Below are 27,017 nucleotides of genomic sequence, written 5' to 3'. Positions count from 1 at the left end.
AAAGATTCTAAATGGTTGTGGCATTTGGTAACTTGAGTTTTGGTTGATTAAAAACTCCCCGGGAGAAAAATATGGTGATAGGACTTCCTGAAATTCTCATTCGTTCCTAAGTTTGTGAAGAATGTGTTGTTGGCAAACAACATCGTTCTCAGTTTCCAAAAGAGAAGTCGTGGTGGGCGAAGGATTGTTTGGAGATGGTTCATTTTGATATATGTGGCCCAATTAAACCAATTTCTAACGGAGGTAAAAGGTATTTAATTACATCTACCGACTTGCTGAAATTTCAACAATGTCTATATTGAAAGTAAAGAGGGAGGGAATTAAAATTCTTTAGTCGACTCACCTACTGGTAGTATTATTCTTGATATGTTTTCTGGTGGTATAGGAAATTTGTTCCTTCCGATATGCTGGCACATATGATGCACCAAATTTGATGAGTTTTCTCTTCATTTTTAGGTTTCAAAGATGGAAAAGATGAGATATGTCATATATCATAAATTAAGTAAAATCACTTATCAGACAAGTAAAATACTACCAAAATGATCTCGATATTACAGTACATAGTTAGATTCTAACAAGTCCACCAAGTATGGCATACATGGAATAAAACTTAATCTAATAACATGTCCACCAAGTATGGGGAGAAATGGGCATGATCACAGAACGTGCAGCGATAAAGGCAAAGCATAAAACTGAAATTGTTTTAGCAAAAGAGTCGTCACTCATGTTTAGTCTCAAATATAGAAGTAAGACAAGTTGATGTTTCGTCATAACTCCTAGCTTTCACGATTCCCAACTAATGGATTTATAGTCACTTAAAAGTTATAAAGAAAATATTATAAATTACAATTTTTTGCATATCAATATGATGAAAAAATACATCGTAAAATTTTTTATAGTTTGACTCTAAAAAAAAGTATGACAATTAAAAGTGGACGAAAGTAATACTATATTACCATCGTATGATTAATGCTATACATCATCCAATATTAAAAATTTACCTTTTCTTTATGGTGTAAAAACTACTTTCTTTTACATTTATTATAATTCAGTGAAAACAAGGAATAATATGTCTTTTGATTAAGGAAAATATTTCAGATAGTAATTATGAGAAGGAAGTAAAGATATGATTGTACTTACTATAGTAACCCTTTTCTTTTACATTGTGCTACATGTACTTTAACAATGCTTCCTACTATAACACTATAGAAAGAAAAAAAACATAAAGAAATTTTACATTTTGAAAAAAAAAATCGCACAAGGTTACAAGATAATTATTATTATAAAATTACTTGGACAATAATACATGCAACTGATATGAATCTTTTTAAGACTACTAAACAATGACAATATTTTATTCATAAAATAAAATTTCTTGAAATATTTTTCAAAAATATGAAAGAAAAAGAATTTAAATTGTTTTCTAGTTGGTGAATGGTAAATACAGTAAAATCTCTATAAATTAATATAGATGAGACCATGAAATTTTATTATTTTATAGAGATTTATTTAATCGATAAATTAATATTTATTAATTTAAAGAATATTTTGAGATTTAATGAAGGTTAATTTTGATTATATAAAAACCATTGCATCTTATCAATTTCAACCTTGTGGTGATGAGATAATAAGAGCTTTCAAGATGTATTATTGTAACAAAGTTTATCATAAGATATTAGAAGACTATGACAAACTAATCCAACAAATTAAGATTAATATTTTATATGCTATCAATTTTGCAATCCTTACTTGGACAATAAATGTTCAACAAAAGACACTGTAAAATTTGTTCGGGGATGGAATCTCAATGAATTTGGATGAACCCACTTGTGAAAACATCAGTCATGAACTTGAGGTCATGATTAATGATATTAGTTACCACAATAGAATAGATGTCAATAACTTATTGGATTATCCAGGTGAAAGCGATATTCATGTTAAGAGGTCCAAAGCTTAGAAGAAACTGTTGATACTATCAGAAAAAAAAAAAGAAATGTTGATGATGAAATTAAAGATGATACTACACCTTTGGAACAAGTTACGTGTAAGGAAACACTAATCGCATCTAGAACTCTTCATAATTGTATGGTGCAGATCGAAAATACAACATTAGAGCTCTTGGATGCAATGAGAAAGTTAGATATAAAGGAAAATGTTTTCCTAGAAATTGTTAATTTGAAAAATAAGCTAGTTTCTATCTTAATTTCTCATGTTTGGTTAATGAGTAAAAAATTTATGAAAAATACTTTCTAGCACATGGTCGGTGAATTAATATTCTTTTAGAAAATATCTTTTACTTTTGGCTAAAGAATAGAAAATATCTTTTTAGGAAAATTGATTCTAATCTGAAATCAAAATTGGACACAATAAACGATTTAGGATCCTTGATACCAACACCTGACCCCCGACTCCTAACATGATACCCGACATTCGAATTTTTACTTAACTCTGATACTCAAATTGGAACACGACTCCAACACCCGACTTAGGACTTGTCCTCAATTTTCGACTATAGACTAACCATTCAAACAAAGATATGACTCTGAAATCTGAACCTTGACATGACCTAAAAACTCAATACTCAATCTGGAATCTAACCTCGTCACCTAACCCAGGTCCCTACTTCCAAATTGCGACCCGATCTCGACTTCCAAACCAGGATTCGAACACACTTAAGACTTGGATTTTGAACTCGAAAACCAACTTTCAAACCTGAGACCTGACTTTTGAACTTGGGATTCAATTTCTGAACCTTGATTTGACCTCGAATTATAAACCAAGACCTTCCACTTGAACCAAGACACGACCTCAATATTCGATTCAGAATCCAAGCTCAACCCAACGTGATCCTAACTCACGACCCAGGTCTTTACTTCAAATCAATATCTCATCCTTATTTCAAACTGAGAACAGTTTGAAACCCAAATTCTAAACCTTGATTTGATTATATTTAAATTATGACGTGACACTCGAATTAAGAACCAATACTAGAATTGGACTCAACTTTCAAATGAGGGCCTTACCCCGTCACCTAATCTGGAACCCAACATCCAAATTATATCTTATTCCGACATTGACGATCAATTTGGGACACAACTCCGACACCCAACTCGAACCCCTGTCTTCACACCCGTCCCTAGAATGGCTTGACACCTAAACTAGATCCAACTAAACACCTGATATAGGATCTGACTTCAACTCTCGACCCAAAACCTGACTCTGACACCTTACTCAGGACCCAACTTCTAAAATTGAATTCGACCCAAACATCAACAATTTATTTGGGACCCAAACTAGTAACCTAATTTCGGAAAAAATCTCAACTCTCGAACTGAAGCATGACTTTGAGAATCAACTCTAAACTCTATTCATACACATGATTTGGGATCAAGCCTCGAAATCTAACTCGTTTATCTAACCATTAACGTTAACTTGAAATATGACCCCACCTCAATATAATGATATCACATGAATCTTTTTTTGGCTAAATGTTACACATAACTAAAAAAATTAAGGGCAAGATCCTTTACTCTATTTTTACTAAGCTGAGACTTAAAGTTCTTTATAATATTATTATCATCCTTCTTTACAACTATCCGAATATTGTAGAAGATATTAAGTCAAAAGTAAAGCACAATGGACATCTGCAATGACCCAGTTGGTCTTTTTTAGAAATTTTATAAATTTACAATTTGCCCCTCCCAATATTGACCCCAAGTTGTTTGGAATTGACTTTTAAAATTTGATTTCGACCTTTGAGTTGTAAGTTTTGATTTTTTTTTAAGATTTGAGTTTGAAAGACTAAAGTTATTAAAAGTGGTTTTCAGTTTCTTTTGGAGTTTCGAGTGTCGGAATAGAATTTTATTGATTCCATCAATCTCACAATGTGGAATTTTGTTTGTGAGAATTGTTGGTTTCATATTGAAAGTCTTTTTAAGGATTTGAGACCCCAAGTTGGAAAATTGTGAAAATTTAACCTTTGGGTTGACCTTGGTGAATATTCGTGTTTGGATGCTTGAATTGGAATTTTGAGATTTCATTGAATTTTGGGGATGATTTTAGGTCTAGGAGAGGTCTTGGTTGATTTTCTAGAGGTCCCGAGCTTGATTTAGGCATTGTGTTAGTTTATTGTGACTCCCATGGATATCGAGTCAAGAGACCTCATATTCGTGTTTTGATAGTTCCATTGAGTTTATAACATCTTGTAAAGTCAATATTTATATATGATTTGTGTGTACGGGTTCTAAATGAATCTCAAGGTTTATTTTGATGTTTTGAGTGATGGTTGTATTTTCTAGTGTTGCAGGCCTCACAAATGCGAAAAAGTCTTCTTGATCGTGATGGTCACGTTAGCGAAAACCTTATCGCAATTGTGAAGGTTGCACTTGACTTGTCCTTTGCTTTTTTGATGGAAGTGTCACAATCATGACCTTCACTTCTGCGAAGGCCGAATAACAATCGTGATGTCTAAGTTCTATTAGGGTTCTCTTTTGTGTAACCATGGTCCTTTTTGCAACATCAAACTCCATTTCCATTTTGAGCTTGGCAAAACCCTTGGAGGCGATTTTGAAGATATTTCTTGTGCTAAATCTTTTAAAATAAGTTTTTGTGATCCTAAAATTTCATTTTTCTTTGATTATTTATGGGTTTTAACATTAAAACTTGTGATTTATCTTGTTGTGGACCCTATTTAATTGATTGATGAGATAATTGATAACACGAATATGGACGTGAATAGCTTGAATTGTTGTCTCTTTCTTATGGTGCGAACTTGCTTATGTGCATTGATTATTGTACACCGTGGTGAGACATGTGATATAAAGCCTATGGGAAATAGTTTCAACTTGTGATATGATATAAATATGATGGAGAATGGTTTCGTCTAGTGATATAAGATAAAACCGTTGTGAAATAGTTCGGCTAGTAATATAAATCTCATGGGAAATTGTTTCGGTCAGTGATATGATATAAATTCAATGGGATATGATTCCAGCTAGTGATATTGTGCCGAAAGAAAATTGTTCCAGCAATAATTTGATTACTGTGATTTAATGCATTTTTATGCTTATGTTTGACCTACTTGTGAACCATGATTGATGCTCTTGTTACTTGTGATTGATCAACTTCGCATTGAGATTGACTTACTTGACACATGTTGGTTGTTGAACTGTGACTATTGGATGGTGATTATTGAACCTTGTGATATGGGTATTGTAGAAATGTTATTGTGTTGTTCGTACTCACTCTTTGCTTCTACAATGTGTAGTTTATGAGCCCGGCATTCTGTGATTGTGCTTCTACTTCTGAAGCTTGTTGAAGAACTATTGATAGGTAGTTGTTTGTCATTCCAACGGGACCTATAGTCATTTTTTTTATGCTTTGTTCTATTTGAGAGGTTAAAACTTGAGACTTGTACTTATTTCTTTATTCCACACTTTATGTATTAGTGGCTTGTACATGTGACAACTAGATTTTGGGGTGTGAATAGAATGAATAAGTTTTTCGCTTTTATTTTGTTCTTTCTTTATCTTTCTTTTTTTTTTCTTTTCGTTGGGTTGAGGCTTACTTGTCTTGGTGGACATAAAAAAGTGTCATCATGTCTAATTTTGGATTGTGACAACCTCTTCCTGAATTGGTTTACTCAGCTTAAAAAGGATATTATGGACACAAATCCAGGGGCTTAATGGGATGATATTTTCTAACTACTTAGTGTGGGAAAGAGGATCTTCTAAATCCAGAAAGTTGATTCTGAAATAATAGCATACTAATGAATGATGAGTGCATGCATGTTTGGTCCATGGAAATTATATTTCAACAACATAGTTTTCATCATTAACCCACAAGGAAGAAAATGGTGTCATTTTATTTATATAATTATCTTAAATTTGAACTGCATATCACTCTCTCCAACAGACACTTTTTCACATTATTATGCATTCTTCTAAAAATATTTTTCTTGGAGGGAAATGCCATACAGACCTCATATTCCCTTTAATTTTTCCTCATAACAAACTGTCATGTAACATGTTGTAACATTGAATATCAATTATTTACAGTGATAGGAGATCATTGGAGAGGAATTCTTCTACTTGGATCTCCTGGCATAGGAAAAACACAATTGGCCAAAGATATTGCTACAGAGTGTGGGACAATATTTATGAATATTTCTTGTAGTTTGTTGTATGGAAAATTGCAGGGATAGAGTAAACGATTAACACAATGCTTATTTGAGTTTGCCCGTACTAATGCTCCAACAACAATTTTCATTGATGAGATTGATATCTTGACAATTCTATTCACTTACCCTCTGGCACTACTAAGAGAATCAATCTCATTGATGAAAATTGTAGTTCGAGCATGAGTATGGGCAAGCTCGATTAAGCTTTGTGTTAATCGTTCACTCTCCCCGTACCAACACTTTGTAGCAAAATCTTTGGCCAAAATTTTTTCCTTGTGTCAAGACGATCAAACATAAGAACTCCTCTCTGAGATCTCCTGTCCATATTAAAATAAGTTATCTGACAATTCGTAACGAGAAAATACTAATGGAAATACGAGATGTGTGCATTTCCCTCCAAAAAAATATTTTTTCAGGAAGTTTTGTGAAATTTCTCAAATAATATTTTCACCATTTTCAGTATTTATCATATAATATTTTGGGATATTATAACAAAGTAGAAAAAAGGTAAATTATAGTTAGTATAGTCATAATCCTTTACCTTCTTGCCATAAATAATTTGAAATATCTTCCCTTATCCCAAAGATATTTTCCCTTATTTATACTGAACTATAATAAATATAAATTAGTTTTTACGTGAAATACAAAAAGTCAACCAGCATTGGACCCACGTAGGCCAAAAAAGAGTATAAAATTATTAATAAAATGAGTTCAGGGGGGCAATAGAACCTTATTATAGTATAAGGTTGAGGAATACTTGTACATTATCCCTTAAATATTTGGAAAAGTGAAAATGACACTATTATTCTTGTAATCTCAAATTAAGAGAGAGAAAAATAGCAATGTAGGCATAATGACACAATTGAAGAATGGAAATCCATGGCTAGAGAATGAACACAAATCATTCTTCAAAGGATTGAATTATCATGGAAAAAGTAATTGGACTAAGATTACAAAAAAATTCTTGCCTTGTAAAACATCAATGAAAGTTGCTAGTCATACCAAGAAAATCTTCGTGAGATTATTAAATTTTAATTCTAATTATAATGAGCGAAAAAGGGATAAAAAACCAAGATGAATATAGAAAACACTTCATTTATTGTGTTTTTTCTCTCATTTGAATTGGAATGAGTATCCCTTTTTTTTTTAGACTACAACATATGATAAATAAGCAAAGCATGTAGAGAGTACACAATTTTTATGCTATAGAGCATATATAACTTACAGAAAAGAAAACTAAAATCGACTAGTAAATAATACTATAGCTTCTTTTTAATAACTAACACTACTAGTTCGAATTACAATATTGTATATAGAGAAATACAAACAACAAAGATGTATTTGCCAACACTTTATTGTGCCTTCCAACACCTTCCTAGTCCTTGATCGTTTTTCTAGACAATCTCAAGTCCTTCAGAAGTACATCACTAGGATCAACCCCATGCTGATCCCTTGAGATCCCTCTCATGCTGATCGTCTGTCTCCTTTGTTGAAAATGCTGAAGTTGTACCATCACCTTTTTTGGCCCCACCTTCCTTTTTCTTAGCAAGCTTCCCACGACCCTGTTTTTTTGGTTGCTCCAAATCCTCCTCTTTTTCCTTTTGCTGCTACTTCTTTTGTGTATTTGACGAACTCTCCCTTCTCTTGCTCTTTCCTTTACTCTTTGAATTCAAGTGTTTGCTTTCACCAGGAAGGAAAAACCATCCTTCATCAATCATAACAATTTCCCCCCTTTCACACATCTTCTCCAGAAGATGTTTCAGCATTATCTTATGAGCCCTTGGCAAACTGTCATTATTTTTTATGATAAACTCAGATATCGAGTCTTCATCAGAGCCCTCTTCTTCGTCCAATTCCTGCAATGCTTGTTCAATCATCCAAGCGTAAGGAGGATGATCGGGGGTAGTCTGAAGACCAGACATAATAATATCAAGGTGTTGTCGAAGAATTGAATTATGTGACTCTGACAATGACGCATTTGGTTCACTGTTGGACATTTTAACAATTTCTTCTCTCAATTTGTCCATAGCTTTCTCCAGATTCTTCTTCTTCTACAACAACTTTTTTTTAGTGTTGACAAATTATTGGAATGAGTATCCAATAATCTCACGAAGTTATTCTAAGTATAACTAATAATTTGGAGATGAACAAACAAGACTAGCCACTTACTGTAATATGTGTTGGGGCTAGAATTTATAGGCCTATAGATAAGAATCGGGTGACAAAATTGGGCAAGAAATGGGTTGTAAATATAGGAAGATATTAATTATTATTCTGCTTTTGACTCATGGTAAAATGAAAATAAAGTAAATCTGGAAGGATATTAATTATTATTTGGGTTTTGACTCATTGTCAAATAAAATTAAAGTAAATATAGAAAGAAATTAATTTACCTTTTGATTTTTGACTTATAGTCATTTGAAAATAAAGTAAATACAGAAAGATATTAATTATTATTCGACTTTTGACTCATGGTGAAAGGAAAATAAAGTAAATATAGAAATACACTAATTATTATTTTATTTTAAATCATCGTCAAATGAAAAATAAAGTAAATGTAAAAAGATATTAATTACTTTTTATTTTTGACTCGTATTCAAATGAAAATAAAGTAAATATAAAAAGATATTAATTATTATTCTGTTTTTGACTCCTAGTCAAATGAAAATAAAGTAAATATAGAAAAATATTAATTATTATTTGATTTTTGATAATGGTCAAATGAAAATTAAAGTAAATTTAGAGAGGTATCATTTTTTTTTTAAAATTTTGATTCATTCAAATGAAAATAAAGTAAATATAGAAAGATATTAACTGTCGATTTTTGACTCTTGGTCAAATGAACATAAAGTAAATATGAAAAAATATTAATCATTATTTGTCACGATCCAACTCACCAGGCGGTGCGGGCACCTACATACTAACACCATTGTAGGAGAATTAATTTCCAACCATTTAAAACATGCGAAAGATTTTGGAAAACTAAAAATAGAAAGAATTTAAGTTGATTTATCAGTAAGAGTTTGTAAAAACAATAATATTCCGAGGTATCTAGTATAAACAGGTACAAGAGCTACTGACAGTATAGGGTATAACAAAAGTAAAAGACACAAGTCACACCACAAGGAAGGAAATACGAGAGCAATTGGAGATTATATTCGTCTTTACCTATGAGACATCATTGATCCTGCATACAGACTGTGTCAAAAGACACAGCAAAAGTAGTATCAGTACAAAACATACGTACTTGTAGGCATCATCGGTCAACCCGATACCCACCGCATAATACAAGAAATCAGCCAGTGAAAAACATGTGATAAGACTATTCGCTTCTCGGCCTTTATATTTATCCTACCCTTACCTATTCTGGATAATTGACATTACCAACCTGACCAACCACTCACGAAATAATCCTACACTCCATTCCCATCTACACTCACTTATAAGCCTGTATTACACCTATCAAGGACTACTATCCCCTTCATGAGACCATCCCCTTACCTCGAGAATAATACCCATAATCTCATTCTCAATAACAAAGCTAGCACCATGCCCCTTAATTACTCCTTACCATACTACATCCAAATTGAGACTCTACCATCCATAGTTCATTACCTAACCAGGTATCTCCAATTAACTTACAACATTGCAAGTCCCACGTATAAGAACATAAGTACAATCCACTAATCCATTTAGGAAACATGCCCAATTCCACATTATCAAATATACAATCCTTTATACATATAATACAAGTCAATGGCCCTCTCATGGAACCCACTCAAACTGTTATCCTATCAAAATGTGAAATCCGATCCAATAATTGGTTATGCATGCATCATTAATGACACGGTGCATGATATGCTTTAAGTAAAAACTATAATAGTCAAAGTCTTTTGAAACAAACCACTTAAAGACATATTTCCCAGTGCATCTTGTATCAACAGATCAAGTAACAGATCAAGTAATGCAGCCAAAGACACTAAAGGATACAACATATGTAATAAATTGCCACAGCTTCAATGTAACTGTAACGACCTGTTTAGTCGTTTAGAGCAGTAGAGTATTTTTGGTAAAAAATGTCTGGGTCGACGGATCCCACGACGGATCGTCATGGGCACGACGGACCGTCTAGGGTGTGTCATTCCAAAAAACTTAGAATTCTGAAAAATTAGGTGCTGAGAACAACTCTCTGAACTTTGCGATGACATGGCAGGACGGACCGTCATGGGCACGACGGACCGTCACAGGCCCTTTAGTAAAATTCAGTCTCTGAACTCTGTGACGACTCAGCAGGACAGACCGTCGCAGGCACGACGGCCCGTCACAGACTGCGTAACCCTGAATGGGTCGGATTTCTGTTAAAATTTTTAAGGGGATTTTTAGACTATTCCTGCTTATAATTATAAAGTTAGTGGGTTAATGTTAATAATTCAATTACTTGGGGGTTAAAGGTGATAACCTTGAAATAAACAGTGGGTTACTTTTACCATCTTTTATACTTAATTATATGATAATTAGGGTAAAAGAAAAAGAGTTTGAATATGGAAAAAATCAGAAAGAGACAGAAAGAGAGGGATAACGAGCGAGAAACAGAGAGAAGCGAAGAGGAAAGCAGAGGCTTTGAGGAATAGCTTTCTTGATCACAATTCTTCGGTGGAAGTAGGTTATGGTTTATGTTATTTCATAGTAAACTCTTAAGAGCGAATGATATGTATTGGGTAGTATTGTAAAGTCTTCTATATGCTTAATTGTGTGCTTGCATGATGTGATTATGTAATTGTAATGGGTTGGAAAGATGAGGTTGTGAAGCTTAGACCTAAAACCCTCTCTGTTAATGATGATGCCTTGGTATAAAAGAAGGCTTGATGAACTAAAAGAATGAGGTTAATGGATCGGGTGTCACGTTCCAACACCAGGATAGTAGTAGTGGATCGGGTGTCACGTTTCGACACCAGGATAGTAGTAGTAGATCGGGTGTCACGTTCCGACACCAGGATAGTAGTAGTGGATCGGGTGTCACGTTCCGACACTAGGATAGTAGTAGTGGATCGGGTGTCACGTTCCGACACGAGGATAGTAAAGGATCGGGTGTCACGTTCCGACACCAGGATAGTAGTATTGGATCGGGTGTCACGTTCCGACACCAGGATAGTAGTAGTGGATCGGGTGTCACGTTCCGACACCAGGATAGTAGAGGATCGGGTGTCACATTCCGACACCAGGATAGTAGTAGAGGATCGGAGTGTCACGTTCCGACACCAGGATAGGAAAAAGAATGAATCTTGAATTATGTTAATATACTCAAATTTAAAGAACCTATTCCCAAACGAGTATGGTATGGAGGCGTGAGTCCTCATAGATGTGCTTGGGTTGTGGCCAAATTGTTATGGTACTTGTTGTTGTTATCTGTTGAGTATTGTAGTTGATTTTATGTTATTAGCTGATATATATTATTTTGAGTTGGCCGATGATACCTACTCAGTACTTGTGCCTTGTACTGACCCCTACTTGTAATTTTCTTCTTTGTTATTTGTGGAGTGCAGCAAACGTGCTATCGACTTCGACTCGTCCGCAACTCTAGCCAGTCTTCAGCATATCAGATTTCAGCGTGAGCTATTGTTCCTAGCTTGGACTAGATTCTCTCTCATTCATGTCTTTATGTCCTTGAAGTTCGGACATCGACCATCTGTTTACTTATTTTAGCTTCTTAGATACTCTTAGATTTAGTAATTTGAGGATAGATGTTCTTGTGATGATGACTTCCAGATTTTGGGGAATAATAAGTATTAAATCTTAGAAGTTATTTATTGGTTATATTATGGTTGAAATGTTGGGGTTTTATATTGGTTGGTTCGCTCACATAGGAGGGTGAGTGTGGGTGCCACTCGCGGCTCGTTTTGGGTCGTGACGGTAACATCTTGCAATTCGAAATAGCTAGGAACTGAAAATAGTCATTTATGGAAATAATTAAAAATTTAGAAAATTACTTAAGTTAAAAATAATGATTTTTGGTCAACTTCAAACGGTCATCACTTCTAGTTCAAGATGAGCTAGGAGAACTTCCACATATGTTGGACAATTTTTGGAATCATCTTCCCAAACGGCCAAGTTTACGCGATTCTGAACTTGTATGAGTAAGATATGCCCTTTGGAAGTGGGATTGTTGGATTAAGGAAAGTCTAAATCCGAATTTTTGAAGGGTAATTTAGTTTTTTCCTAACCTATTTATCCTTATTCGGTTTTAGGAGTTTAATTGTGGTAAATTCATATTTTAGTCAGTTTTAGAAAAGTGAATGTCACACTAGGGCTTGGAGAAAGGAAAAGAACGTTCAAGATTCATCGAGATTATCTTGTGGATTTCATCGGGGGGGTCCCTACAAGGTATGTGAATTCACACAGCGTTGGATTAGTTCACCCACACGTCAATCATGATATATTTCAGCGAATTTAAGTTCTTGAAAAAACTTAGAAATTGAGTTCTTGATGGGTTTCATTTGTTAAAGTTCTATTAAGTTTTTGATTTGTTAAAATTGTTGAGGAGTTGTTTGATCCGACTCCATGATTTTAGGTTTGAATATAAGTAGAATCTGATGTACTTTGAATATATAATCAATTTTAAGTGTTTGGAAAAGAACTCATGGAGTTTAGAGGGTTTAGAGCTGGAAAACGAAGAAGAAATTTCGTCGATCAAAATTTTGGCAGTGTCTCCGAGTCGCAAAGCTAGTCCCTAGTTTTGGGGGAAAATGTTTCACGTCGCGGAATTCATGAACCGTTCTGCCTCAAAATTTATTTTAAAAATCAAACTTTAAATGCTTCTCTGCATCGCAGACCCACCCTCAAACAATGAGATTTTTATCTTTTCTCATGTTTAGCTATCTAAAATCATTCCTAGACATCACAGGATCTTTCCTATCACAAATCTCAATCCTTAAGTCCATAATTCAATTCAAGGATCAGTTAGGAGTCAAGTCAAGTCAAAAGAAGTTAAGAGTCAAGTCAAGAAAACTTCATCAAGTTTTCAAAAATCTATTACAAATATTTTGACTTTTTTATAAGACTTGAGTTTTAAGTTGAGTAAAGAGTAAAAAAGCAAGGTTTAAAGTTCATGTCTTCAAAAGATTATATGGGGACTACGCATTCCCCAGAGTTTAAAAATGTTTTCACATTTAATGAAGAAAGGAAACTTTTATTTCAAAAAGAGCCTTTGAGCTAGTTTATCAGTAAAGAGGAAACTTTGTTTCCTAAAGAGCCTTTGAGCTAGTTTTTTAGTAAAGAGGAAATTTTGATTTCCAAAAGAGTCATTGAGCTAGCTTTTCAGTTAATAGTAAATACTTTCATATTTAAGCAAGAGCGGAAACTGAGATTTCCAAGACAACCTTTAAGCTAAGTTTTTGAGCAATTATCTCAAACCAAATAAGGAAGTTATGTTTTTATACACAAGAGCTACTATCATATTCTAAGAGTAGTATTGAGCACCGATATGTGAGAGAGTTCAAACAACTCACAGCACTCATAAACCATGTAGCCATCATGGGTAGAAAAGGGTCATCTTTTAGATAATTCCTTTAGTGTTTTTTAGCATAGACTAGTAGATCCACTTAGTAGTTCAGGTTCTATACCCTTGGCAAGGTATAGGATGTTCTGGCAACATGAGGGAAATCATTGTATTATGACAATAACTCTTACGTGATGGTTGTAGGTTAAAAAAATTCCCAAACAGTGTTTTATATTTTTATATACATCAGAAATATTTGTATTTTCATAAACGAACAGAGTTCATATTGTATGTTTGCATACATACAGAGTTACTATTGTATTTCTAAATACACAAAGTTTAAAACCATTTTTTAAAGCGTTTTGTTATATTTTATTTATTTACGCTGCTTTATATTGAAATCAGTTCAGTTATGTTGAGTTGAGTTGATCCAGTTAAATATTTCTCTCATATTCTTTGTAAGCTTAAGTTATCTTTAGCATTCCAAATTGCATGCTCATACATTCAATGTATTGATGTCACTTGGCCTGCATCATATTTTGATGCAGACGCAGGTAACCAAGATCAGCGTTCAGTACAACGTTGATCAGGTTGAGCACTCAGAGTCAGTTGGTGAGCCTCCCTACTTTCCAAAGAGCTCCTTTTCTATTTACTTCAGTAGTTTTCAATTGTTAGGATGAACGGGGATCTTGTCCCGACATCCATCTCAGTTATTAGAGGCTTCATAGATATACAATTAGCAGTTGTCTTTACATTGTCATTTATTATGTATTAAGACTTGAGTTGTTTTGGCTAAGTTGAATTTTTATTGTTAAAAACGTTCTAAAGTTATCTTTTAAACAATTGAATAAGCGCATTTTAATCCTTGTATTGATGTTTTAATTAAGTCTTCTGCTGAGTAAGTAAGTCGGGCCAAGGATTCGCTTGGGATCAACAATGGTCTTCGAGTGCTAGTACTGCCCAGGGTGTAGGCTCGGGACATGACATCCAACCTTCATTGTCAAGATTTAACTCAAGATACCAAACTACCCTTGGGACCTCTGAAAATTCAACTAGAACCTCGCATAGGCCTAAAATCATTCCACAAATCCAATGGAATTGATGAAAATTCAATCCAAGCGTCTCAATTCTGAATGTTGACCAAAGTCAACTTTTGGCTTAATTACGCTTGCAACTCAAGGGCTCAAATCCACATAACAACTCTGAAACTGAAAAACGACAACACTCCTAAACCAAATTCTGCATTCCAAAGTTGATGGAACTGACTGAATTCCATTCTCATGCTCGTAGCTACGATTTTGACCAAAAACCACTTTCAATAACTTTAAGTCTTCAAAACTCCAAAACTTCCAAAACTCACGACTTTTTAATCAAATTTCAAAACCAACTTTGTAAACTGATCAAATATAACATGGGCAACTATCTCGAGGGGTAAAACGGTGATTTTCAAAAAAAGATTAAAAAAAATGACCTTCAAGGTTTGTCCTCGAACATAATGTAAAAAAAAAAAAAAAGTGTCTGAAGCTTTGAAAAGCTGAGGTTATCGGGCACACATATTTGATTCTGTCTCCCAAGTTGTCTCCTGATCGAACGGTGTTTTCACTGCATGACCTTGAACCTGCCTATCTATGATAGCTATACTATAAAATAAAGTGAAATCACATGAGACTCATCTGGTAGATCCTTCTGAAGCATGGAAACGTGGAACAATTTAATTAATGAGCTCAAAACTGGTCCTTCTTTCTTGTGGAACAATTTTTCCTATAGAGTTATATAAATTTACAACTAAGCATATTTGATTTTTAGCCTATCACTTCTACAGCTTAATGTCATTTCACCAAAAGCATTGCCACCGTTTTCAGCAGAAAGTGACATGACATTTGCAGCATGTACAATAGCCTATTGGCGTTTTAGAACAGATTGTCAAGCTTCTTATGGATCGTGTGAAGGTGCAAGATCGTCGTGCTTTTGGATTCTCGTTGACATTGGCGGAGATATTTTGGAGGTAGGTGGTACATAGTGGTCCTATAATTTGTACTTCCGGTCACAACCTGTATTTCATATTTTTTGCTTTTCAATACTCCAGATTGCTTTCTGTTTATATTGTTCTAGCAAAAGACTCGTCACTGATGTCAAAGGCTCACGTTTAAGTCCCGAACCTAGAAGTAAAAAAAGTCGATAAGTTGTCATCACTCCTATAATGGATTTATAGTCACTTAATATCGGTGTGAAATACAACAAGACGTTGAAAAAATCAAGAACTAACTATGGTTTCATTTCATATATCCATAAAAATCAAAAAGAAAAAACATCAAAGCATAAGTACTCTTGTGTATATTTTCTTAACTACAACTTCAACTCCAAAATATCATCCTCAGAAGAAGAAGAAGAAGAAATCCCAGAAATTGGCTTGTCGAGTGTCGTAGTACTGATTGACGTAGAGGCATGATGATAACTATTCGGATATATGTAAACCCAAGTAAGAGGCATTACTGTTGGAACACTTTTCATCATGTAATTTGCCACATTATGAGTTGCTTGATTATTTCCCAATGGAACCATAGCTTGATCTGTATCCTCTGTTTTTTCAATACGAAGATCAAAAACACTTGATTTCTTGCGCTTTTTTTTTCTCTCATTCGAATTGGAATTAGCATCCGATAATCTCACAAAGTACTTCTGAGCATGACTAGCAACCTGTGTCGGCGTTCTACTAGGCACGAAATCCTTAGCAATGTTCGTCCAATTTCCTTTTCCGTGAAAATCCAATCCTTTCAAGAATGCTCTCTGTTCGTCCTCTGTCCATCGATTTCCTTTCTTGATCATTTTCTTTCCCATGAAATCTTTTTCAGATATTACTGTAGCAGCAGAACTAGTTGTTGTCATCGTAATTGTTGTTGTTGCAGTAGTGATATCAAAACCAAACAATTTGATGATTTTTTCATCTTCACTGCAATTTCTTGCCATTGCTGAAAAAAATGTGTGTTAATTTGATAAATGAAGAAGAATAGTAGTATTATAAGTGTATATATAAGGAAGAAAGCTTCCTTTTTTAATGCAATGTAAGAAATATTTGGGGAAACCGTGTTTTTTCACTTTTTATGGTAACTAATACTTCTTATTTTATTTATTCAGATTACTTGATGTTTATTTTTGGTAACTAATACTTCTTATTTTATTTATTCAGATTACTAAATGTTTATTTTATGGTAACTAATAGTTCTTATTTTATTTATATTCAGATTACTTGATGTTTATTTTTGGTAACTAATTAATCAATAAATTTTACAACTATTTTACCATCGTATGATTAATGTTTTGCATTATCCGATATTAAAAGTTTTACTTTTTAAGATACTTTTTTTATGAGTGTAAAGGGAGAATGTGTTTTTGGCCTTGGGAAAATATTGCAAATAGTATTTCTGGGAAGGAGGTAACGCAATATGTAATAAATAAAAGACATTATGAAAGTAGAAAGATTTCTCTAAGATTTGATTTCGAAGTAATTTTTTTTTCCGTAAATATCAATATATCTTGTTATTTCATTGCAAATATTCAAATTGTTTTGCTTTTGAAACGTTCAAAGTGAATTAAATCTTAATAATGTAGTCATATATGTTTTGACATGTAAAGATGGCATAAAAGTATTCTTGATGGCATCCCTATTACACCATCGAATTCAATTGAGCGTTTTTGGTACACTTCAATCGTCCAAAAAACACTGATTCTGATTTTGAATTCGCTAAACTCAAATGTTTTAAACTTCAAATGTTGAACGACTAAACTACTTCTTGCTATGTTGTGGTCTAGACTGACACTGGAAATTGTTATCGAAACAATGTATATATGATAAAATAACTTGCATTTTAGCCTAGCTCCCAGGCTAATTACTTAATGCTTGTTTGGTAATTACAATTGTTTTAATTAAATGTAGAAGTTAAATACAATAATAACTACAAGAATGATTCATCAAGTCTAGTAATGGGATAATGAAGAATATTGCACTATTTATATCATATTTTGTACACCTTTTTCTTCATTAATAATACTTCAACTGAATATTGAAATTCCATTGAAGCTAAATCTTTTACTTCTGGAGAGGACGAAAAAACCATTTGGATATCTTGAAAGACGTTTGAACGTGAATGGAAGATACAATGCATGACATGCTTTAAGTAGAAGACATACTAATTGAAGTCTTTTGAAACAAACCACTTCAAGACATATTTCCTTGAGCTTTCCAATGAAATTTTCAAGTTAAATAATTATCATAAGAAAGAAGCGATGAGCGTTTTTATATTTGGTGCTTAGCCTCACTGCACAACCAACACACATTTATACAAGTAAACTGTAACTCTTTCTTGACAGAATGGATCGAGTAAGACGGCATCCAGTGTCCTCTCAAGATTCTGAGTGTGATGTCCAATAGACCAGCCCGCTGAAATATGTCAAAAAGTAAACCCCACAGTTAGCTAACAAGGAACAGAAGCATCATCTCTTTTTTCTCATAATGTCTGCAAAAGATGCAGGCTTACCAGCAGAGCTACAGGACACAACATAGATGTGATGTATTCTTTTTAATGTACAAAGCGGAGGATGTGTGATGTATTGTTTTTTATTCTTAAATGGGACAAGAAAAGAAGTAGAGAGCTACTTAGAATTCTAATTTGAACATTCCACTTTGCTAGCAACACTGGAGAAGAGAGGTTCACTACACTGAGAGCACCTAGTAAACCTACTTGACTCAGATATTCTTGGTAAGACAGGTTCAAAACCATTGCCTTCTATTCCAGCACCAATATGGCCGAAAATAAATGTTAACAGCCAGGGGGGAAAAAAGGAGAAGGCAGAGAAGACAGGTAGATGAACAACAAAGCTCAACCAGAAAATAGTGCATAAAAATTACCTTTTAGGAAGTAAAAAACCTTTATGCAACAATCACCCTTACCCGCATGATCTATAAGGCAGAAAAACCTAATAAATATTAAGCAAATTACCTGATTAAGACACACACACATTGCAGAACACCTGCAACTCCTGTCCAAGCTGAAGGACCAGATTTTTCCAGCGCATCTTGAATCAATAGACCAACTGATGCAGCCAAAGACACAAACGATACAACATATGCAATAAATAGCCACAGCTTCAACCTGCATTGTCAACATTAAAACAGTTGAGCAATTCAACATGACAAGGAAAAAAGCAAATAGAATCAGCAATCTATAATTTTTTGATAACCCCTTGAAGCATCCATCTATTAAAAGATATAACATGTGCAAGGACGGATAACAACAATATGTGACCAGTAATAACTATCATTATGCCTCGGACGGGGAAGAAAAAACATGAAAGAATTTCATAGCTTTTTGACAAGTGATAAGAAATGCAGATTATGGTGATCAAGCATCGTTCTGTTCATTCCAAGAGAACAATAACTAATTAGAGCTTGACAACAAACCATTTAGATGATACGACCAGGCAACCATAATATAATTGCTCAAAAGAAGCAACAAAACCTAACGAAAAGCGTTTATACCCAAAATCATGACTCATGCTCATGTACAAATGAAGATAATATGAAGTGGACAGGAAATAAGCAGGGCCCACTTTCTATGAAGTCAGCTAATGGTAAATTTAACACCTCAAATTACCAGATTGGGTGCCGGCCATGGAAAATGATATGGACAGCCAAAATCCCATATAAAGATGCATGCTTCACATGATTGTTACAAAAAAGGCTGTATTTAACAATCAATAACCTCAGCAAGAGAGGCTATCATATGCACCCAAGATGTTACCTAGTGGGGAGTAGGGTAAAGACAATGGCTGGTCAGATATGGAAATTTTTTTATAAACTAGAGGATAATAAGGTGGCCAAGAAGAATAGTTGAAGTCTGGGCTAGTTGGAACAATGAGGATATATTATCCTATAAGAAATAGAGATGGCGGATTGTCCCAGCTTGTATTTGGTGGACAAATGTAGCTCTCTGGATGAGGTCAAAATATTTTTCATTGGGAAGTAGACTGACCCTAACAACTTCTTTCTTAGATGCTCTATCAAAATATATGATGTCCCTTTTTCATATCCCCAGGCTATTGTGCACAGGATGTAAAAATCAAGAGTTTTTTTTCTTGGGCTAGGTAATAAGGAGAAAGAAGAGAAGAGGTTTTCATTTAGTCAAAATGGAAATATCTTATCAGAAGTATAAGTCAAGGTAGGATGGCGTCAAGAACCGTAAGAACCAGAGCAAAGCTATTAAGGCGAAATAGTTATGGAGATACTCTTACGAGCCCCATGCCTTTTGGAGTAGTGTTATCTAGACAAAGTATGGGGAGCTGGATAATTGGGTTTCTAAAAAAGTTACTACACATTATGGTGTAACCATATCGGGATCTATTAGGTCATACTGGCCTTTTCTTAAAAGTCAAGTCAAGGTTCACAACAGCAACAAGACTCTTTTTTGGACAGACAAGGGCTTACTACATAAGTTATTTTTTGCATTGTTTCCTGTGGCCCAACATCAACACAAGACAGTAGTTGAGGCATGGACCCATCAAGGATGGAATTTGATCCTCGAAAGACATGTGAATGATTGGGAGATCCCAAGGTTATCTAATTTTTACAAGTTTTTGGGAACTTTTCAAGGGCCACAAAGTGGAGTTAACTGCTTAGGGTGGAATGGACGTAGCAAAGGTATTTACAAGGTGAGGGAGGGGTACAAGAGTCCAAATTAAGCTTAGCCATGGATCATCACATAACCATGGAAGCACATTTGAAAAGTTAAAGTGCATTTAAAAGTGACCTGTTTCACTTGGCCTTTAGCTAATGAGGCTGGTTAGCATGGAAATCTCTATCAAAGATGGGAATATCACTATACTCAAGATGCTATTAGTGTAATAGAAGCTGAGACAATTAGTCATCTTTTCCTGTACTACATAGTCATTGACCAGCCGTGGAAGATTTTTATCAATCTCAAATGCATCTCATGGACAATCCCTAGATAGATTGTTGACACTCTTTTTAGCTAGGAGGAAGCTGGAATTGGTGCAAGAAATAGAGAAAGATGGAGAATCATCCCAGCATATATTTAGTGGACCATCTGGAAAAAAGATAAATGCCAGATGTTTTAAAGATAGGAGCAGCAATGTGCAGAAGATCAAGCTTAACTGAATGTTGTTATTCTGCTTTTGGTGTACAAAGGCTAATTCAGAAGACACTGAAACAATGCTAGATGTTTTAGAGTGTGTTTAAAATAACATCTCAAATTTGTATTTGGTGCTTCTTTCTTCTTTTGTTAGTATGGTTTTTTCAGTACTATCTAACTACGGGCTCTAATACAAATTCTTATGTTACAAGTTCAAGAAAAAAGGAAAAACGTAGCTCCATACAAACGTTGAAGATGAATTGTCTGGTTCTTTTCTATTTTTGGTGCAAGTAACTGTATTTATAAGATTGTAAAGCTCTTTTTGATGCCTTAGATAACTCACAAGCTATTTTTTATGCCTTAGATAGTTCACTCCTTGATTGGTCTTCTCCACATGAATGTCCATGGCATAAGTCGGGAGGACTTCATCTCAAGGAACATTAGCCTCATACAAACAAGGCATAAGTCCAGAAAATACCCAATCAAAGTTAACTCGTGTCCTCTATGTCATGAACTGTCCTACTAATGTGCCATGTTATACTCTTGAAGTGTTAGCGTCGTATAAGCTTTTGCATCAGATTGCATATCGGGGCATGAACAACTTCATAATCAAGTTCATTTTGAAATTCATCAAAGTCTTCTTTGTTGAGGGCCGGATAGTTGAAGTGCTCATTGATCTTGCTTGCATTGACATCAACCTCCATGCTCCACTCCACCTGCCTCAAATGTTGACATAGAACTCTTCGATCAATATGACGTTTGCATCCCTGGCCTTTGAGAAGATATTCCATTTTATTGTGTGCAGCGGATAAGTTCGTCTACAAACTTCGAATATCAAGCAAACTCGGAGACATAGGACTTCTAAAGATCTATCCTTGATAAACCTTCTCTTCTTGCTCTTGTTTTTTTTTTTTAGATAAGTAATTAATGCTTCTATAAATTTGTGCACTAAGACAGTTCAATAGGCATAATTACAGGTTGTGCAATCTCTCTATTGTGCATTCCATCTACATCATATATGATAACCAGATTGCAACAAAAAACTACCAAAAAAGACAACTCTGTTTAAGGTTGTGCATGTTACTTTTTTTTCCTTCAAAGATTATATAGTTTCATTCAAGCTAGATAGTCCACCAAATGACCTGGCGTATGGTGTTCCAAGTTTTCAGAAATTTCTTCCTAAGACCCTCTCTGTTTCAACCTAGAGATAGCTCAATAATGGAACTAGGCATATGTCTAGAATGACAAAAAACATGGTGATCCTACAACACAGGAGGGGGTAGTGAACTTCTTCCGATGCTCTTCACACAGTGGACATCTGCTGCACAGTTGAATCTTCCACTTTTGAAGGTTCGATTGTGTGAGACAAGCCTCAATAGCATCTGTCCAAGAAAAACAAGAGACCTTCAAAGGTGCTATATTTCTGCAAATCTTATCCCAGGGACAAAAGACCCTATCGATGCTAGAATCTAGCATGTGGTAATAATCTCATACTGAAAAGAGTCCCAGGTGATGGCTTTTTCAACAGATGGAATCTGCTCTGTTGTGGTCTAGTCTTATGCTGCTTAACAACTGACGCTTTTGGCCAAGTCTTTCTAGCTCTCAATCATTAATATTTCTTCTTAGAACAAGATTCCATTCTTGTGTTGAACAAAACATCGCAATTTCTCCCTTTTGATGAGAAGATAAGTTGACCATATCCATGAATTGGTCTTTCAGAAGGGCGTAACCAGCCATGTGTGATCCCAAAACCTAATTTTCCTCCTATTACCGAGAATAAAGCCCAGATGTGACTTGAATTTGTTCCAGTAGCTCCAGTCCTCGGATATGCTTCCACAGTCCAGTACCATGAGTTATTGTTGAGATTTTGGTAGTCCGGGGACTCTCAAGTGTAATTTTTATACGAAAACCCTCCTCTAAAGTGCATCTACCTCCTTGTTGAATCTCCCATGCCATTTCATCAACATGCTATCGTTATGTCTCTTTAAGGTTTTAGTACCAAGACCGCTTTTCCTTTTGTCTCGAGTGACTTCTTTCCATTCACAAGGCAGAAAGAATTAGATTGTTTATTGCCTTTGTAAGAGAAGTTTCGTCTCAATCCGTCCAATATTTTCGGAAGAAGTGCGCTGAGCACACTGTTGATCAGAGCGACTCTGGCCCCCAATGAAAGTTATTGTCTCTTCCAGCCTGCAACTTCATGCTCTTGTTGTTGTGAAGCATTTTCTGAACGGGTTGCTTCAGGTTGGGGGGAATGAATTGGTTACTGGTTAGGGTCTTGAAAGCTTACTGGATTAAGTTGAAGCACCACTCCATACCCGTAAAAGCTGGGTAAGCTACACTTAAGTGGGCAGGACTCAGTTGCACATATAACGGGAGAGTGACAATAAGCAAAACTTGAAAAGAATTGGCCTGGGCGCTTTTTTGGCTGCATGTCCAACTTGAAAAGGATGAGCCTTACATTAATTTGACCGAACTGAATTTAATTCTGTTCGGTGTTGGGACATCTCCACACACGTAGAAACAGGAAAGTTCAACCAGAAATTTTCGATAACTGAAGTTCTAGTGTTTCATTGTTCCAGTACTTGATTTTTATTTATTCATTGCAACTATGAAGGCAATGGGCCAAACAAATATTATGCCCATGAGAAAAATGTGAGTTATATGCCCTCCAGTTGAATCCATCTTTATTGCATATTTGGACTTTTTGGTGGTGGGCATTACAATTCCATTGCCTGCTAATATATGTGAATTTCAAATTATTATTTTTGAAACTGATAACATTGTATTCCTCCGCATTAAGGGCATGTGAATTTCAAATTTCAAGGAAGTAATATTCACCTGGAATTGCTTTTATGCTTGTTTTATGAGAGAATAACCTAGCGCCACAGTTCTGGCTGCATGCATCATTTGTTTACTTCCTTTTGTTCATGGAGTAGATGAAGCTTGAACTTAGCATGTATACCTAAAGTTACTCCTTTGAATTGCTCAATTGTGTTTTAAAATTATTTTAGTCCTTCAATCACCAAATCATTGAGTTGCCTTCTGAAACTGAGATTCAAGCCACTATTTTTTTTTATAAAGGTAGAAGAGATTCCAGCCATTGTTTGCCCATACTTCCCCCACTATTGCTTCTTGTTGCCGGCATAAAGTATGAATACTAGGGAAGAGTTCTTCCAAGGCACCTTTGCCTATCCATTTGTCTTTGCAGAAGGAAATCTTCAAACAGTTACCTCCATAAGGACTTCTGAACAACATATGTTATTCATCTTCCTTCCATCCCATAGTTATCCTTGATTACATCTTTCCAAATAGCTTCTCCTTCTGTTGAAAATCTCCATAGTCTTTTCATTTCAGTAACCTTTGATTCTGCATTCTTAAGTTCCTAACGCCAAAATCGAAGCCCCCATTCTTCTTACTAGCTGTGAGAGTTTCCAATCTAACCAGATGGATTTTCCTTCTTATAAGTGCCTCATTGCCACGAGAAGTACCTTCTAAATGCATCTATTCTTTTCACCACTTATAGGGACAGGAAATAGAGACATAAATGTACAATTCGCAAATAAAGTAACTAATTCAACATTCAGTATAAAATAAACATCTATACAAACCCATCCCCAAAGGTGATATTCAAAAACTGTCTCTTCTCATTAAGATCAACTTAGTGTATCATTACTTAAAGCCCATGACTTCACTCATAAAATGATGATCACTTCACATTGCTTTAAAATACGAAGTAATGGCTTTTAATGAAAATAATTTAGATAGCTTGCATACTATATTGGCATACTTACTCATGCTAGAAAAACACAGTACTGTTACAGTTCAAGATAGACCATTGAAAGATGGTGTTGATGAGCCAATAATGACGTCCTATGAAATTTCAGCCACGGATTTAACAGTTGAACAGTTTAAGGAGATCCACCTATTGTGAAAATTACACAGGATGTGAAAATTAAAGAGATACTTCCTAGCACAACTATCGACACAAATAAAGATGGTAAACCAATCAGAACACGGTGAGCTTGACGTATTTTCTGCAATCGACTCCTTCGCAGAGTATATATTTTTCCCCAACTTCAATATACAGTAGTGAAGGAATAAACGCCGGGAACACATCCTGCTTAATCTGTTTTGAGGCAGTTACCATTTTAGTATCTTCCTCAGTTGTCCTATTGGATAGTATCTTTTGAATCCACTCATCATGTGAAATCTCTAAGTTATATTTCCGCAGCTAGTAGGATCTTCTTCGACAGTTCAACTACTATAGATGGGACTCAATTAATGGCTCATCTACATCATCCTCCGATGGTCTAGCATGAGCAGTAAGAGTCCAGCACGACTAAAAGACTTTCTCCAAGACTCAAATTAACCTTGATTTCCTTTGCTCGCAGTTGTGATAGTCAAATTTCTATTGCACCAACCAATCATTTTCTCAATTTCTTTTCCAATTAGACAATCTTTAATCCAAGAGGTTATTTGTGATATCTCTAACAAAAGGTGTGTGAAGTGATAAATGGAAGAGATTATTCCTAGCCGTTTGTAACCAACTACAAGGAAAAAAGGAGCACACTAGATCAAGACTTGGAGGGAAAAGAGCTGATCAATTGACATTTTCAGAAACCTTTGTTGCTCCTCTCTCTCTCTCTCTCTCTTCCTTCTCATCCCACTCTCACACCTAAACCTTTCAACTTGATTGCAGGTGCAAATCAAAAGATCGAGGAGGACTAGTGTAGTCGAAGTAACTGTAATACATTGAACATACTCAAATTACCAATAAAAGCACTTCTTTTCTTTAAGTTGCACTTGATTGAGTCAATAAGACCACTACAGTGTAACTAAACTACAGTGATACAATTAATCCTGAATAGCAAACTAATTTCTGTAATCTCTATCTCAGGCGAAACGATCAGAACAAGACATACAAATTACTATTCAAGAAGCTAGAAGGATCATATCCAAGCCAATGAAACATCAACATCCATAACAAAGGGGTCGATCTTTGAACAAATTTAAGTCCAATTCTCAACAACTAACCAGTTCATTCACATAGAATACATTATTATCATACCTCCACTCTCCTTCATCATAAGGTGAGTAATCAATATCCTCTTTTCTGACGCAATTAAACATCAAAGCAGCCAAAGACGCAAATATACCTACAATATCCCAAATAACAGAAAAGGTGAAGAAAACAAAAACCTTACTCAAAACCCATATATCAAAAATCAACCATCTTAGTAAAACCCTATATCAACAACCCATAAAAATCAATAATTTACGCGCACCCACAAGAAATGAGGGAAGTTAAAGAGAAGTACCTGGAAGATAATGAAGGAAAGAGATTTTGACGGCGCTACAAACAACGGCGTCAACCCAGAACCACCATCCGGCGCCGAAGACAGCGCCGGCGACCCCAGGTCCAAATATAGCCCATATCTCTGAAAAATCCATTAAATTAACAAGAAAACTGATAGAGAAAGTGTAAATTGATCAGAAATTCTCTTAGAGAAGAGGGATTTCTTCAGATTCGTGAGCTCTTCAATGTCACTTTTACAGTTGTTGTATTAATTATTAATTATATATCTTTTCTTAATACTTTTCAGACAAATTATTTAAGATTAAATAATTTTTGCATAATTTTCTTTTCAAAAAAATAGAAGTTCTGCATTTATGTTTTATTAAACAGTGTCCCTAAATTTGACCAAAATTTGACTATTTAAGAATATTACGTTCATTTTAATAGAAAAATATAATTTTTTTTTATGAGACTTCAAATAAGAATAAAAATTTCATACAAAATATTTATATCGAATTAATACAATTTATTACTAATGAAGTAAAATAAATTTTAATTAATTAATTGCAATAAATTAAGAAATTTAATATTCAAGCATTGATCTTTATCTGTGTCGATAAGACAAGTCTACAAGAAGGGAAAATGAAACAAGGGAAAAGGCATAGATTTTCGCTTAAACTTGTATCGAAAAGTCAGTTACACATCTAAACTATCATGATGATCTATTACACACTTATACTATTTATTAGTGAATTTTCTTACTCTTTAAAATTGACGTGACAATATAAAATAAAATAAAAATAAATCATGCACGTCAAAGTAAAAAAACAAAGTTTTAAAATATCATAATTCTCCTTATACCTCACCCCTACATCTCTTCTTCTTCATACCTCATTCTCCACA

The 27,017-nt window shown here is 34.6% G+C and overlaps 2 protein-coding genes across 2 annotated transcripts; both read right to left on the bottom strand.

Annotated features, from left to right (window-relative positions):
* Positions 1 to 16,019: 16,019 nt before the first annotated feature.
* LOC104644545 (transcription factor SRM1-like) lies at positions 16,020 to 16,640 on the bottom strand. Its single transcript, XM_010314609.1, has one exon. The coding sequence runs from the start codon at positions 16,638 to 16,640 to the stop codon at positions 16,020 to 16,022; it is 621 nt and encodes a 206-aa protein (XP_010312911.1).
* Positions 16,641 to 17,864: 1,224 nt separating this feature from the next.
* Positions 17,865 to 26,528, bottom strand: LOC101257724 (uncharacterized). Its single transcript, XM_004250306.5, has 4 exons — positions 26,137 to 26,528; positions 25,887 to 25,974; positions 18,671 to 18,823; positions 17,865 to 18,111 (listed from the first exon to the last, which is right to left on the bottom strand). The coding sequence occupies exons 1-4, from the start codon at positions 26,267 to 26,269 to the stop codon at positions 18,075 to 18,077; spliced, it is 411 nt and encodes a 136-aa protein (XP_004250354.1). The 5' UTR covers positions 26,270 to 26,528; the 3' UTR covers positions 17,865 to 18,074.
* Between the last annotated feature and the right edge of the window lie 489 nt (positions 26,529 to 27,017).

The sequence above is a fragment of the Solanum lycopersicum genome, chromosome 11, assembly GCF_036512215.1.
Source record: "Solanum lycopersicum chromosome 11, SLM_r2.1".
Classification (NCBI taxonomy): Eukaryota; Viridiplantae; Streptophyta; class Magnoliopsida; order Solanales; family Solanaceae; genus Solanum; species Solanum lycopersicum.
Note: the sequence above shows the minus strand (reverse complement) of the source record. Positions and strands in the feature narration are given on the sequence as shown.

Coding starts and splice junctions, on each gene's coding strand:
- LOC104644545 (XM_010314609.1), bottom strand. CDS start 16,640: ATGGCAAGAAATTGCAGTGAAGATGAAAAAATCATCAAATTGTTTGGT.
- LOC101257724 (XM_004250306.5), bottom strand. CDS start 26,269: ATGGATTTTTCAGAGATATGGGCTATATTTGGACCTGGGGTCGCCGGC. Junction 18,824..25,886: donor TATGATGAAGGAGAGTGGAG/GTATGATAATAA, acceptor TTGACAATGCAG/GTTGAAGCTGTGGCTATTTA. Junction 18,112..18,670: donor TGTGTGTGTGTCTTAATCAG/GTAATTTGCTTA, acceptor GACATATTTCAG/CGGGCTGGTCTATTGGACAT.